The 18,280-nt window shown below is 36.9% G+C and overlaps 1 protein-coding gene across 1 annotated transcript; it reads right to left on the bottom strand.

Annotated features, from left to right (window-relative positions):
* Positions 1-16,762: 16,762 nt before the first annotated feature.
* On the bottom strand, positions 16,763-17,248 carry LOC147515720 (uncharacterized). The gene has a single exon (XM_086593027.1). It carries the CDS (start codon positions 17,246-17,248, stop codon positions 16,763-16,765), a length of 486 nt encoding a protein of 161 aa, XP_086449153.1.
* Between the last annotated feature and the right edge of the window lie 1,032 nt (positions 17,249-18,280).

Genomic DNA, 18,280 nt, shown 5'->3' with positions numbered 1-18,280 from the left:
GTGATGGAAAAAAAATTAATAAGTAGGCAACTCAATGAAAAGTCTAATTAATGTGCTAAAAAAAATTATTCAATAATGTAGATTAGTCTGCTTTGATAATTTTTTTGCCAAATTAATGGAAAGCATTTTGAAGTAGGATAGTAACGTGGAACATTTCGAAGAAGGAAATGCATGATACAAAATTATTGGAAAATGTAATAATTACAAAATTATTCTTGTAGGAATTGTGGTAAGAGACTATCAACGGGATTTTAACTTGTGATGTACAATAACTTAATCTATATCGTCCATACCGTTTGAATATAATTTAGTATCTGCCTTTTTTTTCAGGGTGTTCTCTAATTGTGAGATTTGGTTTTAGGTGTGTGTGTCAGCCTATTTTATGACCACCAAGGTGGCATGTCTGCTGGCTCGAAGCAGAGTAAGAAAGTAGAGGAATGGAGCACCGGATCGAGACTACGACACTGCCAAAGTGGACAAGTCGTACAGAGCATGTGAGAAAAAGAGTGGTCAGAGTCAAAGAAAAGGCAACTTAAGGGAGAAAGAACGGGGGTATGAGAAGCGGTCGGAACCCTAAGAGGACAGTGTGCGAGGGTGGACCAGAGGATGGAAAAGAGATCAAGGGATGAAAGAGAAGGAGGGGGGGATAAAAAGGAACAGTAGAGAAAATGAAAAAGGAGGGAAAAAGAGAGAGTGAAGAGGAAAACTAATACATTTGATCTTAGAGGTTGTAATATGTGTTCTTACATTTGGAAACTAATACATTTGATCTTAGAGGTTGTAATATTTGTTCATACATTTGGCGCCGTCTGTGGGGACGAAATTAGTCCACGATCTGGGAAGAAGGGGAAGTTGCGGAACATGGCTCCATCTAAGAGAGGAAGAGGTAGAGGAAGAGGTAGGGGAAGACTGAGGAGGGAGGAGGCCGTTCAGAATGAAACGGCTGTAGGAACCGTTATTTCAAAATGAATATTTCTACAAACCGTGAAAACCACGCGCAGTGGAATTAATGGTTCTCACGATTTTGGATTGGAAAACATACCTGTAAATCCGGTTGAGATAACTCTGAGAATCCAATAGCTATGAAATCCAAAATCAACCTCTTGATCTTCTGTTGTATTCTTTTCAATAGATTGGACGTTGTGTGGGCAACGATCTACCAACCCTTTTCTTTCTCCTAAAGCTAGAACCGATTTGGATCTATCTTTTCTTGCCTCTCTTTTCAATCTAAAATGAAATGAATTTCAGCCAAGAAGAAAGGTTTCTATTTATAGGCTACAATAGGGACCACGAAGAGAAATTAGGGTTGGGCCTCCTGACGGGCTTGGGATTCCCATGTTCGCCCAAAACACACCGCCCAAGTCCGTCAACAAATGGCTTATTCCACTAAAGGCCATTGTTGCACTACCGCCCTAATCCCAAATTACGTGTCAGCGTTTATGGGCTCCATATTATATGCTCGTTGATCTCCCCATGTTTAAGATATCGAATGTCCGTTGATTAAGTCAAGTTACTGACAACTACATTAATCAACTTCTTATGTCCTTGAGTAGTACCACTGAACCTCATTGTCATGTCAAATCAAATCCACCTGCAGGGTTTTCATGACAATCCTTATGAGCTCCTCAAAGGGACATCATCAGCCCGACTTCTTGCCGGACACGGATTCCTTCTATAATCAACATCACACCTTACATACAATGTCATTACCCAATCCATCGAGTTTGTTGATTCATAAATGAATCTCACTCATTGATGATTTAAAGCAATGTATAATGCACATAAGTGCCCGTTATTATATCCAGATTAAGAGGACAAGCATCCATAATAATAAAGGCATTTGTTCTCTTATATAGTCAGTATAAAGAGAAACAACCTCACTTGGTCATGTTCAATACACACAAAGTGTACTAGTATAATCCTATAGTCATGATAGACTAATACCAGATTATACTACAACCGTACCAATGGTTTATCCAAATCCATCTAGGTTGTGAACGATTACTTATACTTTATAAGGTATTGATGATATGATCTTCTGTGTGTTCACACCATATCATCTACAACATAAAGTATTAGAGACATGCATATAACTAATAACATATAGAATATGCATAACATTTGCCCATATGATTCTCATTCAAAATATACAGAATTAGAGTTAATACAAAAGTAATGCTTTTAGTATATAACCCTATCAACGGCAAGTGTGGAAAATATAGTGGTGGGGGAAGAGGAGGTTGAAGATTCGGTGGCTGAGGCAACTAGGTTGCTTCAGGAGGAGGTAGGTAGACTTAGATAAGAGAATGATGAGTTGAGGAGAGAAAGAGAAGACACTCAGGGGGGAGCGGACACAGCAGTACCTGCGGGTAGTGAAGTGGAAGTGCAAAGCGAGGAACTTCATTAGGAAATCGGGGCAATCCATGCAGGAGGCATTATCATGGAAATGGTGCAGGCGATGATCGAAAGAAACAGAGAGGCTAACCTTGCGGTGGAAAAGGAGAAACACGGCGCAGCCAAGAAGGTGGTGGATAGCCTGAATCAGAATCCACTTGCTGACTCGGTTTGGAATTTTGAGGTACCCAAGAGGTTCACGCAGCCGCGATTTGAAAGGTACGATGGAAAAGGAGATCCAGCGGACCATGCATCACTTCAGGCAGCAGATGCCGCTGTGGCAAAAGGCGAAGTATGATGGCCTCTGTTACATGATGTTTCCTGCCAGTCTGAAAGGGGGAGCATCCGATTGGTATTATCGGTTGGCATCGAGGAGTATATAAAAGTTCGAGGAGTTGGAGCAAGCTTTTGTAAATCACTTCATCCATCAGAAGAAGAAGGTAGTAGATGTAGCGGATCTCTTTCATGTTAAACAGAAGTCCGCTGAGACACTTAGAGACTTCTTGTGCAGATTTAAGGAAGAGACGCTGAGGGTGAAAATTTTGGATGAGCGCACCGCGGTCATAGCGTTCCAGCATGGATTGAAGCAGGAAACCAGGGTGCATAAATTAGTATATATCGTGAGTAATCATATATAAGAGTGAGAAAATAAGAGGCGCCATGATGTGCCTTAACATTCATAGGCCCACAAATATCTGAGTGGATTAGCTCAAGCGGTTGAGTAGCTCTTACTGCCTTTCCAAATGGTTTTCTACATGCTTTACCAACTAAAAATAGTTCACATATAGGTAGGTCAACCTTAGCGAGTGGGCTTAATAAGCCTTCTCTAGCTAATATGGTCATCCTATCTTGTCCTATATGACCTAGTCTACCATGCATGCAAAGTAACAAAATCAATGTTTATACTTGCATTAGCCATGTAAGATAATGAAGAAACAAAATCATTCAATTCAATTTTAAAGAAATTATTCATAAGGAATCCATGTCCATAAACAATACCATCCAACTTAATATCCAACCTATCAGCCTCAAAATTAAAAGAATAACCAACATAAAGAATTGAAGTGCTAAAACATAAAATAGATTATGTTAAATTCCAAGAACACAAAGCACATCATGTAGAAGAACTACACACCCAATGCGTAATGAGAGTTGGTATGTACCAACTCTTATTGTATCTTCACTAATGCCATTTCCCATATAAAGCCTCTAGGTGTTTGGTGGAATTCAACGATAAACCCTGCTCGCTCTCGAGTTACATGCCCGATTACTCCTGTGTCTGCTTCGGCTTAGTGCAATAACGAGTGAAGTGTCCCATTTGCTTACAGTTGTAGCATTTCACCTTAGTCATATCAATTTCTTTCTTTCCACCACGCTTGCCACGATCTGCGGCACTTGGCTATGCCTGCCTTAGGAGCCAACTTATTAGCCTATCCTTGCTTCTTGGGTTTGTTATTACCCTTGCGCTTAGACCCATTTGTCTTGCGCTTGCCAGATGCAATTATGGAAAAAGCATTACGGTTCGCTTCCTGGCACTCCGCCTCAAGCTCACAATGTCTACACATTCTTTAAATTTATTCCAAAAAATATATCCAAAAATATTATTTTTTTTCTACATATTAGGATAGAAAACTTGCAAAGCTCATAATCATCTCCCAACAATGTAAATAAAGAGTATATTTTCCATATTAGGAGGAACAAAACCTCTACTAATTATAATCCACTTAATACGATAAAAACGAATGTCAAACAAAGCAAAGAAATGATTGTTAGTTCCATATGGACCTTAATTGATATTTTAGGGGTCGCGGTATTTACACCCCACTTAATGGGATTGGCACCCCTTTGACCAATTCCAAGATATTGGCACCCCTTTATTAATCATATGAAAAATCACCCGCGGCAAGAAGTTACATCGAAAAGGTATTGCCCACAACAAAGAGTTGATGCAAGATGGCAAATCCATGGAAGGTTGTTATCGTGAGTCCATTTTTGGTATTTTTTTTTTTTTTTTTTTATAGCCACCACAAAAAAAGTCAGCTGTCTTGAGATGATTGTGTTCACCAAAATAGAGTCTTTTCTTATATTAATTACCAAAACTTTTATTCATCAACTTGATCACAAGTTTTTCTTAGAGCATATAAAAAAAATTGCCTCGATAGAGCAAGACTATGCCTCGATTGTACATTTTTTTTTCATGGGTTTGGTGTTGTTCTTGGAGCATATGAAGAAGCTCTAAAGAAGAAGATGAGGTATCAATATGTCGTTTGTGTTCAAAATTTGAAGTGAAAAAAGAAATAACAAAAATATCCTCCGCGGCAACTCGATGCTGTGGATTGTGGGATCTCGCAGCAACTCAATGCCGTGGAATGTGAGATCTCGCGGTAACTCACTGCAGTGGAACTATCGGGCATGTGGGGTGTAAAATGACATATAGGGAATAACCATTTTTCATGTACCCTTTTGCCAAATGGGTGCCAATCCCATAAAGTAGGGTGTAAGTACAGCAACTCTATTTTAGAGCCTATGCCAACAAAAAAATATATATATGAACTCCATTAAAAAAAATCAATTTTGCATAACATATAACATTTCATGGCATAAAGCATCATATGGTTCTACTGTAACTATATGTAATGCTCGGAATCATGACTTGGGATCCATCCCAATGGATTCAGAAGGGTTAAAAAACCTTGTATACAACAAATCATATCATTTATTTGGCCCTCTCCAAAGGTCTGAACCGGCTCATAAACATTATACCGGTTCATCTAAGATATATTGTTATAACAACTTATACCTAGAATTTTGATCAAGCGATGATTCCAACAGATTCCAAAGGGATAAAAAACCCCTGGGTATGAAATTTCGGTCAAGCAGTCTTCAAAAAAGGCCTGAACCAGACCAAAAAATTATAACTGGTTAACACTTAACTGGATCAAACGGGGTTCAGTAACCGAGTTGGTGATAAGAGCCCAAAACTGTAGTTTTAACCCCTTAATAATATTACATTTAGACCAATTATATGTATAATAATTAAGAGTTAGTATTGTTTACCTATTTTTGTGTATTTCAGGTATTGGAGTCAAATATGTGAAGAAATATGTCACTTTTGCAAGAGAAAGGAGCAAAGGTTGGTTGCTAAGAAGTTTTATGGTTAAAGCCCAAGTTTCAAGGAGAAAAAGACTTGTTAAAGCCCAGTCAAAGTCAACGTGAGCAAAAATAGAGAAGAAAAGTTAACAAAACTTCCACAGACCATATCTTTGGACTCATACTTCGAAATTGGGCCTACTATATGTCAAAACGACCGGCTCAGAAAGAGCTTTCTAATAGTCTAGGCCTTGATCCAATCAGAGATGCAAAAGTGGACAAAAAGTAAATTGTAGTAATTTCTAGTAGAGAAACACTTTTTGGACTTAAGTAATTAGGTTTTGGGCTTGATTTAATGGCCCAAAACATAGCTCCAGCAAAGCCCATGCACGAAATTGTAAGCCTAACCCTCTCCTATATAAAGAGGAGTAAGGCACAACTCTAACTCTCTCCCTATTACTTAGAATAATAACCCTTTAGTTAATTAATCTCTCTCCTATTAGTTATTTAATTTAGTCTAAACCTAGTTTTATGTTTTATTTAGCCTAGACACCATTAATTCAAGTCAAGTTATCTTTAATAAAGTAGTTCTTCATTATGTCTTATTCTTATTCTTTTAATTATGATCGTCTAATGAATCTCAGCTAAACCTCCATTAGAGGGGTTTGATTAAAGCTTTGATGAAGACTTGATGTGCTAGTATAGAATAGTTGTAGTAAGATATTCCACTCTAGAAGGTAGTTAATTCACCATGAGAATGGGTTTCAATTGCCTCACATGCTAATTATTATTTAGTAGAGATTACCATGAATAATTAGGGATTAAAAAGACCTAACCTTTATGTGAAAATAGAAAGATTAGGATTGCAACAACTCTATACTAGCATATTAAGAATTAATCGACTTAAGTAAGTAAGTAAGAAGCCGCAAGCAGCAATAAGTCAATCGTTATAGCCTAGCAAGGAGAGAGCTTTCACAGTTGCTTCCTGCCCTCCTACGCATTATAAGACTGCTAGAAAGAGAGACTAAGCTATAAGAAGAGGGTGAAACCAAAGCGGACAGAGCTAACATTCCTCCTTTAGGCCGTTACGTTTCCCCCCATATCTCTAAAGGGGCCTTCAACCATCAAATCAATCCTTTTTTCTGTCGTTAAGGTGGAGAACTAAACCAAGAATTCTCTTTCTTCATCATCAATCGAATCACTGTTCGCAACCCAGGATTCTATTTTATCATCAATCCAATCACCGTTCACATTTTTTTATTTCGTATCAATGAATAGATCTCTTTACTTGTACGACTTAGATGTCTCGTATTTCTCAAAAAAGTGATTCAATTGATGGGATTTGGTATGATACTTATCATATCGATGAGATTGATATTAAAATATTTCTTCTTAGAACGTATTGATTTGACCCCATAAGCGGGACCACCACCCAATAGCATGTTGTCGTCAGAAACCCGTATTTCTTCTAGAGAATCTCCTAATTGTTTCAGAGCAACTAGAAAGAGATTCTTTCACAAGAAAGAATTTAGTTCAGATGTAGGATACCCATCCAGAAGTTTTTGCAACTCAATCATCTATGATGGAATCATCAAAGATTTGATCTTTTCGAACTCTAAGGTGGAATGAAATCCCCCTAATCTCTTCTTCTGATTCACATCTTCTCATTAAATTTCCATAATATAATCTAGCATATTTTAATTAGTTATTTTCACCATATTAATATAATTAAACCATTGCTCTCATTGATATTATAGAATTGTCTAAGTTATGGATAATTATTACGTCTAAGCAATTAGGAGTGGAGCGAATTCTGACTCCCGTTATTTCATGATAATTGAGAGTAGAACTATGATAACAATAGCTTAAATTCATGCTTTTACCTTTTCCTAGCATAATTACTTAGGATATAGAAAATGCGTATTTTATTATTATCAAATGGCGCCAGAATCCTCATGAATCCTTTTCAGAGGCCTAGAATCATTTCACTAATATTCTCATCGAGTGTCCACATCATAACCTTGCGAAAGACACACTTGTTCATGCCTTTTTCAAAGGGCTTTTACATCATCATAAAGAGGTTCTTGATATAATGACTGGGGGTAGTTTCCTTAGTAAAGGAGCCTCAGAGGCTTATAGGTTTTTAGAAGATTAATCTAAGCGTAATAATAGCTGGGGGGTAATGACATCCCCCGCTCCGCTAATTTTTCTTCCATAGTTAAGGATGCCAGTATGTTTGAGGTTTAATCTGATCCCGAGCTTAGAACTCTAATCGAATCCCTCACAAAAAAGGTATAAGCCATCTCTATTCAACGTAAGCCTACTCCTGTCATGAACATCAACTCTCTTCCATGTAATTTCTGTTACAGCCTTGAGCATACCGACTCCTATTGTCCTCTCGTCAATGAACAACCACCCACACAGCCGGGTAATGTTTGCTCCATAAATAGCGAACCTAACGCTCATTGGAGACAAAACCCCAACTACGGTTGGCAAAATAATCAACAAGTTACACCTTCGGGATTTAATAATCAAAATGTTAAGCCAGCAAACAATTACAACCAAGTTCCACCAAGACAAGGACAAGGGAATTATAATAATTATAATAACAACAATAGACGTATCGTACCGGTTAATAATAACTATCACAACCCACCTGTTAATAATCAATATGAGATAGTTCCAGTCACACCACTTGTGGCCACTACACCTTCACAGCCAGATCGTTTCAAAGCCTACTTGCAAGCTAACCAACAGATTTTACAATTCATTAATCACTCCATACAATAGTTAACCTAAGAGAAACCCTAACCAAAAGGTGTGTTTCCAAGTCAAGCTATACCTAATCTTAAAATGCCAAACACAGCCTTTGAAGTAATTGCTAATACTAGTAATGAAAATTTAAATGTATGTGAGTTAAATGCCATCACCACTCTCCGTTCTGGCAAAGTGGTTGATAACGTCGTAACTATGCCCATTAATACACCACCAGTGGTCATTGAAAATGAAAAATTACTAGATACCGATATAGAAACTGAAGATCCTACTCCTGTAGAGGTACCAGTTAAACCACAATCCAAGAGGAAAGCGGCCAAGGTTAAAACTCATATTGGTCCATATGCTAAATATAGAGAGAAACCACTGTTTCCCCATAAACTAGCCATGTTAAACAAGGATACAAATTTTGACGAGATTAGGAAAGTTTTTATAAATCTAACGATAAACCTACATTTTCTTGAAGCTATTAAAAAATTACCACAACATGCTAAGTTTCTAAAAGAGTTGTGCACTACTAGGCGGAAAACAAACATTCCAAAAGACACCTTTTTAACTGAACAATTTCCAACTCTATTGAAACATAATGGAATCGTTAAGTACAAGGTCATCCTACTGTACAATGCACCTTAGGGGATACCCACACGACAATTGCTCCATTAGACCTGTGGGCGATTGTTAACTTGCTCCCTTATTATCTATATAAACAAATAGATCTACACGAGATGTAACCAACTAAAATGACGTTGCAATTAGCTTATCGTTCTATTAAGTATCATAAGGGTGTGGTTGAAAATGTGCTGGTTAAAGTTCAAGATTTTTACTACCCAGCCAACTTTGTTATCCTCGACACAGAAGTCGCTAACAACTCTGTTACTATCATCTTAGGGAGTCCTTTCTTGGCAACTGCCAACGCACTCATAAACTGTCGCGATGGTTCGATGTCCATGCCCTTTGGCCATCTTTCTGTTGAGGTAAATGTTTTCAAAATGATGTAACAGTTACCCGATACAACTATCGATGGAGAAGTAAGCATGATCGAGAGCTTAGCTCAAGATTATTTCAACAACATGTTTCCAGATAATAAGATGCATCAATTCATTTCCTTTAGAAGTTCCGACTCCGACGTTTTTGTCCCCACACTTGTAGATACCCCTCTTATGGACGAAGACAAAGATCACAATTACGACTCCTTGGACGAGATTGATGATTTTCTCAAAGATGTAGATGAATACCATAATTACGTGGATGCGACCAAGCTGGATAAGGAATTCAACGAGTTTCTAAGAGCCTGTGATGATCCACCCTCTCAAGAACTATCTAACACACCACCCGACCATCACCCACCTGAGCTAATCCCTCATAAAATCCAATCATTTACCACCGCCTCAATTCCCCTCCCTCCACCTTTTCAAAGGAACCTTGAGTTTACACTTAACCTTTTTGTTTCTCCTATGCTTCATGACTTCCTAAACCCATCTGGTAAGGACATAATACCTGATAACTCGTAAAAACTCAATTAGATTACTCTAATCTTATTCTTACAGTATCAACTATTTATTTCCTACTCTCACTTATATATTCATGCAATATAACGAGTACGGAATCGTTCCATTCTTAACTCTCAAGACTTAAACAAATTCAATTGAACAAACACAAAGAACAATGGTAAGAGTAATGATTTGAATAAGAAATTAACTTTACAAATCTAATAGAACAATAAGAACAATGATTCAAAATGAATTTATATTAATAATCTACTTTGTTCTAAAGTAATTAATTAAACATGAAACTAGATCTAAAACAAGATATGAAAAAACTAATTAATTAACTAATTGAAATTCTAAAACTAAGTTCTAAAACTAATTAATGGAGGCTAACTAATATAATTTCTAATCTAGGTCTAACTACCTACCCTTAACAAAGAGCTAAGCTTTTGTTTTTATATGCTTCAGATCCAAAAATCGTGTATGGCCTTGGAGCCATGTTTTGGGCCGGAAAATCGGGCCCAAAACCCAATTCTTTCAGTCCAAAAAGGGCTCTTCAGCTAGATTTGGCTTCAACAGACTTATCGTCCACTTCTGCTCCTCTGATTGGGCCAAGACTTGGACCATTGGAAAGCTCTTTCCGATCCGGTCGTTTTGACATAAGGTAGGCCCAATTCCGAGGTCTGAGTCCAAAGATATGGTCTTCGGAAGTTCTATCGACTTGTGCACTGTTTCTGCCCATGTTGACTTTTCAGCTTTTGACCAGGCTTTATAAAGGCTTTGTCTCCTTGAATCTTGGCCTTTATCACATAACTTCTTAGCAACCAACCCTTGCTTCTTTATCTCGCCAAAGTGGCACATTTTTACACATAATTGACTTAACTGCCTGAAATACATAAAAACACGTAATCAACATTAACTCTTATTTATTACTCGCATAATTGGTCTAAAAGTATGATTATTAAGAGGTTAAAACTATATTTTTGGGCTCTTATTAATACCCAAGAAAGTGATAGGGTATATACTAAAAGCATTACTTTTGTAATAACTCTAATTCTTTATATTTTGAATGAGAATCATATGGGCAAATGTTATATATATTATATATGTTATTAGTTATATACATGTGTCTAATACTTTATATTGTAGATGATATGGTGTGGACACACATAAGAGCATATCATCAGTACCTTATAAAGTATAAGTAAACGTTCACAACCTAAATGGATTTGGACAAACCATTGGTACGGTTGTAGTATAATCTGGTATTAGTCTATCTTAACTATAGGATTATACTAGTACACTTCGTGTGTATTGAATAGGACCAAGTGAGGTTGTTTCTCTTTATACTAACTATATAAGAGAACAAACACTTCTGTAATTATGGATGCTTGTCCTCCTTATCTGGATATAATAACGGGCACTTACGTGCATTGTACATTGCTTTAAATCATCAATGAGTGAGATTCATTTGTGAATCAACAAACTCGATGGATTGGGTAATGACATTGTATGTAAGGTATGTTGTTGATTATAGAAGGAATCTGTGTCCCGCAAGAAGTTGGGCTGATGATGTCCTCTTTAGGAGCTCATAAAGATTGTCATGTAAACCCTGCAGGTGGATTTGATCCGACATGACAATGAGGTTGAGTAGTACTACTCAAGGACATAAAAAGTTTATTAATGTAGTTGTCAATAACTTGACTTAATTAACGGGCATTCGATATCTTAAGCACGGGGAGATCAACGAGCATATAATATGGAGCCCATAAATGCTGACACATAATTTGGGATTAGGGCGGTAGTGCAACAATGGCCTTTAGTGGAATAAGCCATTTGTTGACGGACTTGGGCTGTGTGTTATGGGCGAACATGGGAAGCCCAAGCCCGTCAGGAGGCTCAACCTTAATTTCTCCTCATGGTCCCTGTTGTAGCCTATAAATAGAAACCTTTCTTCTTGGCCGAAATACACTATTCCTCTTGATTGAAAAGAGAGGCAAGAAAAGATAGAAAATCGGTTCTAGCTTTGTGAGAAAGGAAAGGGTTGGTAGATCGTTTCCCATACAACGTCCAATCTATTGAAAGGAATACAACAGAAGATCAAGGGGTTGATTTCGGATTTCATAAAGCTATTGGATTCTCAGAGTTATCTTAACCGGATTTACAGGTATGTTTTCCAATCCAAAATCATGAGAACCATTAATTCCACTGCGCACGGTTTTCACGGTTTGTAAAAATATTCATTCTGAAATAACGGTTCCTACAGAAAGAGCCACCTAACATTTTCATTTTCAGATGTGTGATTATATCAACCCACGCCACCAATGAGTTTTGTGCTAAACCCACATTCTCATTTTTTTTCCATTTCTTTCTTCTAAAACTTATCAATATCCCACATATCCTCCACAACCATCCATTTTTTCACGATCATTCACTTGGCCACCCTTTCGTGGAAAAAAGAGAAGAAATTGCATGTTAGGTTAGGTTCTAGATCTATCAATATTCACTCTCATTCCACTACGCCACATCATAGGAAATCTTGGTGCCTAATTTTGTTTGGGTTGGCAGTCTGTCTTAATTATTTATGGACAGACCCATAACTCTTTAGATTGTTGATATATGATGTTAATACATGTTTTAGTCTAGTAAGTCTCGAGAATCTGACTTTAAAAGACCTACGTTTTAAAACAAATTTTCTAAACCCAGTTTTCAAAAATTTGTTTGGGGGTGGGGTGTTTGGTTTTTCCATTCTTGATCACTCAACTTCCTATTCTTGGCCCATCCTCATCTCGTGGCTAGTTCATTGATTGTATTATTGTTGTTTTAGGAAATTTCCCTGTTTTTAGTAGAATTTGATTCTCAGTTGTCTAGTTAAGTAGTTCATATTGGATTATGTATTTGGTTGTTATTTAAATTTCAAGTTAGTTTAAATTTTGTCCGAGCATGCTATCTATTTTTTTTCATGAATCCTACCTTCCCGACTTGTTTGGGGGTCGTGTTATTTGTTTAGCATTGTATTTTACCCTATCCACCTATATTTGGAATTTAATATTGTAAGGTTTTGAGAATATGGTTTGTGTGAGCTTGTTGCTAATATGGTGTAGCTAGAATTAGCTACTCTTGGTTTGTACAACCTCAAGAATTAGAAATTTGGATGATTGCTATTTTTAATTCTAGCCTAAAAGCTCTAGGTTTGATTTTGGAGCCTGTATCTATTTTTGTTTTAGAAGCCTTTTCTTATTCTATCTCTTTCTGTATCAATTAAGGAACCTTGAGGACCTTTGTTTAAGAAACTAGAGCTCTATAAATACATGGGATGCTCTAAATTTCACACAGCACCTCTCAAATTCACCTCTCACTTCATAACACATACAACACTTGGAGCGCGCACGCCCTCTCTATTGCCTTATAATAGAGCACGCCCGCATCCAAGGACCTAGAACGCAAAGTCAGAGTTGAGTGCACACGCGCCCTTCCATAGGCTATTCTAAGCGCGCCCACGCCCTAACCTCAACACACCTCCAATTCTATTTTTTGGGGTTTTCCGCACTCACTTCGAGGAGTTTAGTAGTGTATTTGTTTGCTATAAAATCTCCTCAAATCATACCGGAGCAGTCCTTCGAAGAATTGCTTGAGAGCGACACCTATGGATATTGGTTCCGTGACTTGATTGTGTAGTCGGGATGGCAGCCTCTAATGGTAACTGCTGATGAAAGTTATTCTCCTGAACTTACTATTTATTTCTATGATCATTGTAAGTTATTTTATTGACCGGATAGGGAACAAGTGTTCTCTATCACCATTGATGATGTAACAATGGACTTAACCAAGTTTTTGTTGGCCTTTGATATTGGACTGTCTATGCCTGCTGAAATCCGAAACTCATGGGGCTATATGGCTGATAATATATATATCTACACCTATGAGTATTTGCATGAGACCTATGGAGCGGGGACTTTTTGTATAGAGGACCAAGGGTAATATAAAGTAGCCCTTGGTAGCTTGTCCCTTAACATGGGCACTATTATGTTCTTTATCATGCTGAATATCTTAGGGGAATGGCGTTTTTCTTCTGCAAATAACGCCACTTGTGATGTCTTCCTTGCTCTAGCTGAGGGACATATGCTCTATGACCTTCCCCAAACCTTAGTGTCTAGTTTAGCAAGAGCACATAGTATGAAGCATAAGTACCTTCTTATGCATGTTTTGGTTTGCCGCATAATGCTATTTTTCTTTCCTAAGTTTTGTACCCGTTTCATGGATTAGGTTGGGATTGACATTGTGAGACCCACCAATTGCATCATACGCTCTTTCCATGCGATGATTTGGCCGGGGTGGAGGCTACAACCTAATTGGGTTGCTCCTTACACCCCATCCGACCAAATGGCGCTTAACAGGTTAGCAAAGGTAGATGACAAATGGCATGAGGCCTGGCAAATTGTCATGACTTGGCAGGATGCAAAAGAACCTCACTTCTTTATAGAAGAGGAGGACAATGCTTAAATGCTGGATATGAGGTAAGTTTTACTTTTTGTTAGTGTCTGCTTATGTCCCAAGCAATTAAATTTTTTGTTATTCCCATAACGGGCGGAACTCATATAGAGTTGCGTCTATTTTTCTTTATCTATATTAGTATGTTCTAAATTTGTTTTGCAGGTGTTCTAAAATTTTTACGCATTTCCATGGTATTTTCTATCATTCTTATTTCTATACTTTGAGGACAAAGCATGTTTTTTTTTTGGGTGGCATAGAAACATACGTAATTTAAGGCACCTATTAGGATATATATATGTATAATATGCACTTGCTTTCTAGTAAAAAAAATTAAAAAAATAATAACAAGTATTTATACTATACACTTAGGAATATTAGTATTGTTTCTTCTTCTGTAATGATAATAGTCTAGAAGTTTCACATTAGCTCTAAAATTAGAATAGTTTTTAGAAATTTAGGTTAATATGTAGGTAATAGTTATTGCATCTTTCTATAAATATATTGCATGAGCATCTATGTTTGTATTGGCAGTAAGTTTCTGAAATCTAGGCTAGTATACTTATTCTACAAATCCTGTGAGAATATAGCCTAAAAGTCTTATATAAGTGAAATATATGAGTAATGACACAAGGGAGAAGTAAATTCCGAATAGAGAAATCACACGTCCACTTGCTTGATCATTATACCATATCCTAAATGAGAATTTAGGCCCTTTTTGGATCGATATAGCTAGAAATTCAAACCTATATGAAATTATTTTCTACTAGTCACCCATCTGAGCCTTTCTTTAGCCATTTTATAAACCACAAATCCTTTACCCTTTTATAAGAAACAAAACAAAATAAAAATCAGCCTACCCATTTTTTTAATGAGTCTGAGAATATAAAAAAAAAAAAAAAAAAAAAAAAAAAAAAAAAAGACCTGTGGAACACCAAGAATTTGTTAGTTGCTTCAAATAAGAAAAAAAAAGTTTTAATCCAAAGAAAAGAAAATAAATAAATAAAATAAAAAGTTAGATCTCCATAAACAGAATCAAAGGAGTCAAAAGCCAAAAGAAAAAAAAAATAGCTAAGGATAGAAACAAAGTGTAAAAGCAAAGTAAGAACAAGGTTTTTTCTAGTTACATATTTTGAAGATCCTATTATCTCAGACTTGTCCTTTTGAATATCCAATTCCTTCATTCTTAAACCATCACCTAATCCTCGCAACACCTAATAAAGACATATAACTCAATTAGGAATAGGTTAGTGTTATAGTAATTGGCAGATATGTTTGATCAACTTCGGCTTCCTTGTACGTCATTAAGTTTGTAAGGTAAAGTGTGCCCACTACACACTGGAGTGAGCGAAACTTGAGTGGAAAAATCAGAGTGTTTTTGTCTTGACATATTTGTGAGGACCTACTTAAGGACGTTATTCCAAAGTTTCATAAACGGACCTGATATTGCATTTCATAGCATAGTTTATTATATATATGTTTATCCATAGATGATTGATTATTATGTACGTATTAGCTTGGGTTTCTAATTGATTATTTTGTATTCATTGCTAGTGAGATGTATAGATATCTGAGAATAAATAAGGAAACAGTAATTTTTATTTCTTAGTCGTTGTAGTATAGATGAAGTTTGTGAGTACCTTCTCTGGAAAACTCTCATGAGGCTATAACTCGTCCACTAGGGAATTCCTAGTAGTTTAAGGCCTTATTGCATATGGTTAATGCAATCGCACTCAGCGAAACGAGATTAGTTAGAACTCCATTTTTTTGTCACTTATTTTAATTTCACATATTTGCTTGAGGACAAGCAAAATGCTGTTTGGGAGTGGTTTGATAAGAACTCAAAACTGTAGTTTTAACCCCTTAATAATATTATATTTAGACCAATTATGTGTATAATAAATAAGAGTTAGTACTGTTTACATGTTTTTGTGTATTTCAGGTATTATAGTCAAATATGTGAAGAAATATGTCATTTTTGCAAGAGAAAGGAGCAAAGGTTGGTTGCTATGAAGTTCTATGGTTAAAGCCCAAGATTTAAGGAGAAAAAGCCTTTTTAAAGCCCAGTCAAAGATGAAAAGTCAAAGTCAACGCGGGCAGAAATAGAGCAGAAAAGTCAACCGAACTTCCGTAGGCCGTATCTTTGGACTCAGACCTCGGAATTGGGCTTACTATATGTCAAAACAACCGGCTCAGAAAGATCTTTCTAATGGTCTAGTCTTTGATCCAATCAGAGGAGTAAAAATAGACGAAAATGCGGTTATAGTAATTTCCAATAGAGAAACCCTCTTTAGACTTAAGTAATTAGGTTTTAGGCTTGATTTAATGGCCCAAAACATAGCTCCAAAGCCCATGCACGAAATTGTAAACCTAGCCCTCTCCTATATAAAGAGGACTAAGGCACAACTCTAACTCTCTCCCTATTACTTAGAATAATAACCCCTTAGTTAATTAATCGCCCTCCTATTAGTTTTTTTTTTTTTTCCAAATAAGCTAGGGTTAGGCCGACCCCCACCTGTATTAATTTAACTTTTCCTTACATACATAGTTCCACTCTTATCCTCGTTTACAAAGTTCTGAACTACAAAATCCAGAGGATGTGCAAAGTGGACAGTAGAAAATTCAACATTTCCAATATTTATATGTAAACTAGCAAAATAATCAGCTACCCTATTCACTTCTCGAAAAGCATGTGAAAAAGAGATGAAACTGAAGCCTTCTTTATTTCTGTCAATAGTAGCCACTACATCTCGACAATACCATGGAGGTTTCTCAATTTTGTTGATTGCATTGATGGCTCTTAATGAATCAGATTCTACTTCTACCTCTAAGAAGCCTTCTATCAGACATCGACCAAGACAGGCCTCTATAGCTTTAAGTTCTTGGAATATAACTGACGCCATACCTCCACTTCCACTAAATGCAGCCATAACCATGCCTTCATAATTTCTTATCACTCCTCCATGACCTAGCCTATAAATATCTAAGGCACCATCTATGTTTGCTTTCATTCTCGTACCCATCAGAGGAATCTATGAGCAGTTTGTGGACATCTGTTGCTTGAAATAACTGGTAATACCGATTTTGAGAAACAACCCTCTTCCACTTTCACTATCTCTGAGTTTAGGTCTTAGAACTTGTAAATAGTTTCTCAAATCCCGTACCATCTTGTTAAACACTACCTCAGGAGGTTTTTCAATTTGTCGAAAGCGTCGTGTATTACGTTCTTTCCATATGTTATCCACCGAAGCACATACGAACACCTTATAAATCTCCCCCACCTCCACATTTTTACACTGTCGAATTATCAAAAACCATTCCTTATTCGCATGGCTGTCATCAATGCAAATTCCTATTAACTGTTTCACTCTTCCAAAGAAATTCCTTAAATACAGACACTCAAAGAATAAATGGACTGAGAATTCTCTTCTTTCATTACACAGGCTGCACACCGAACTATTGAGAATCTTCTTATGTACTAACCTGTCATGTGTAGGTATGTTATTAGAGAATAGCTGCCATGTGGAAAAGGAGTGGCGTGGCAAAAGCCATCTTCCCCATACCATATTGCACCATGATTTCTTCTCTCTTTCTCTGGTCAAAGCTTCGTATGCGCTCTTGAAAGTAAATTTACCACTTTGATGAGGAGTCCAGACTATGAAGTTTTTGTCTAGGTTCGAATTTATTTGTACTTCATTGATCTCCTTCTTCAATCCTGCCGCCTGCAAATTTTGAACTTCTGAATTCCATGTGCCATCGGAAATAAGGAGATTTAATGTAGCATTCAGCTAGAAATCCCATGCTGCTCTCGCCTCTGCATCTTCGATCAAAGGAGATCTTGAACACCAAATATCATGCCATAAGAGAGTGTCTTCACCATTAGCAATTTCATATTATATAAATCTTTTAGCTTCCTTCCTAGTTTCCAAAATGTTTCTCCACGTCCATGAGCAGTCTTTTAGGATACTCATGGACCAGAAAAACTTTTCTTTAATGTGTTGCTGCCATGTCCAATCGCCCAAATAGTTTCTTCTCTTGTGACC

Source organism: Coptis chinensis, chromosome 2 (genome assembly GCF_015680905.1).
Source record: "Coptis chinensis isolate HL-2020 chromosome 2, ASM1568090v1, whole genome shotgun sequence".
NCBI lineage: Eukaryota > Viridiplantae > Streptophyta > Magnoliopsida > Ranunculales > Ranunculaceae > Coptis > Coptis chinensis.
Note: the sequence above shows the minus strand (reverse complement) of the source record. Positions and strands in the feature narration are given on the sequence as shown.

Bases quoted from the DNA above. Each gene is read 5' to 3' on its own strand.
- LOC147515720 (XM_086593027.1), bottom strand. From the start codon at position 17,248: ATGAAAGCAAACATAGATGGTGCCTTAGATATTTATAGGCTAGGTCAT.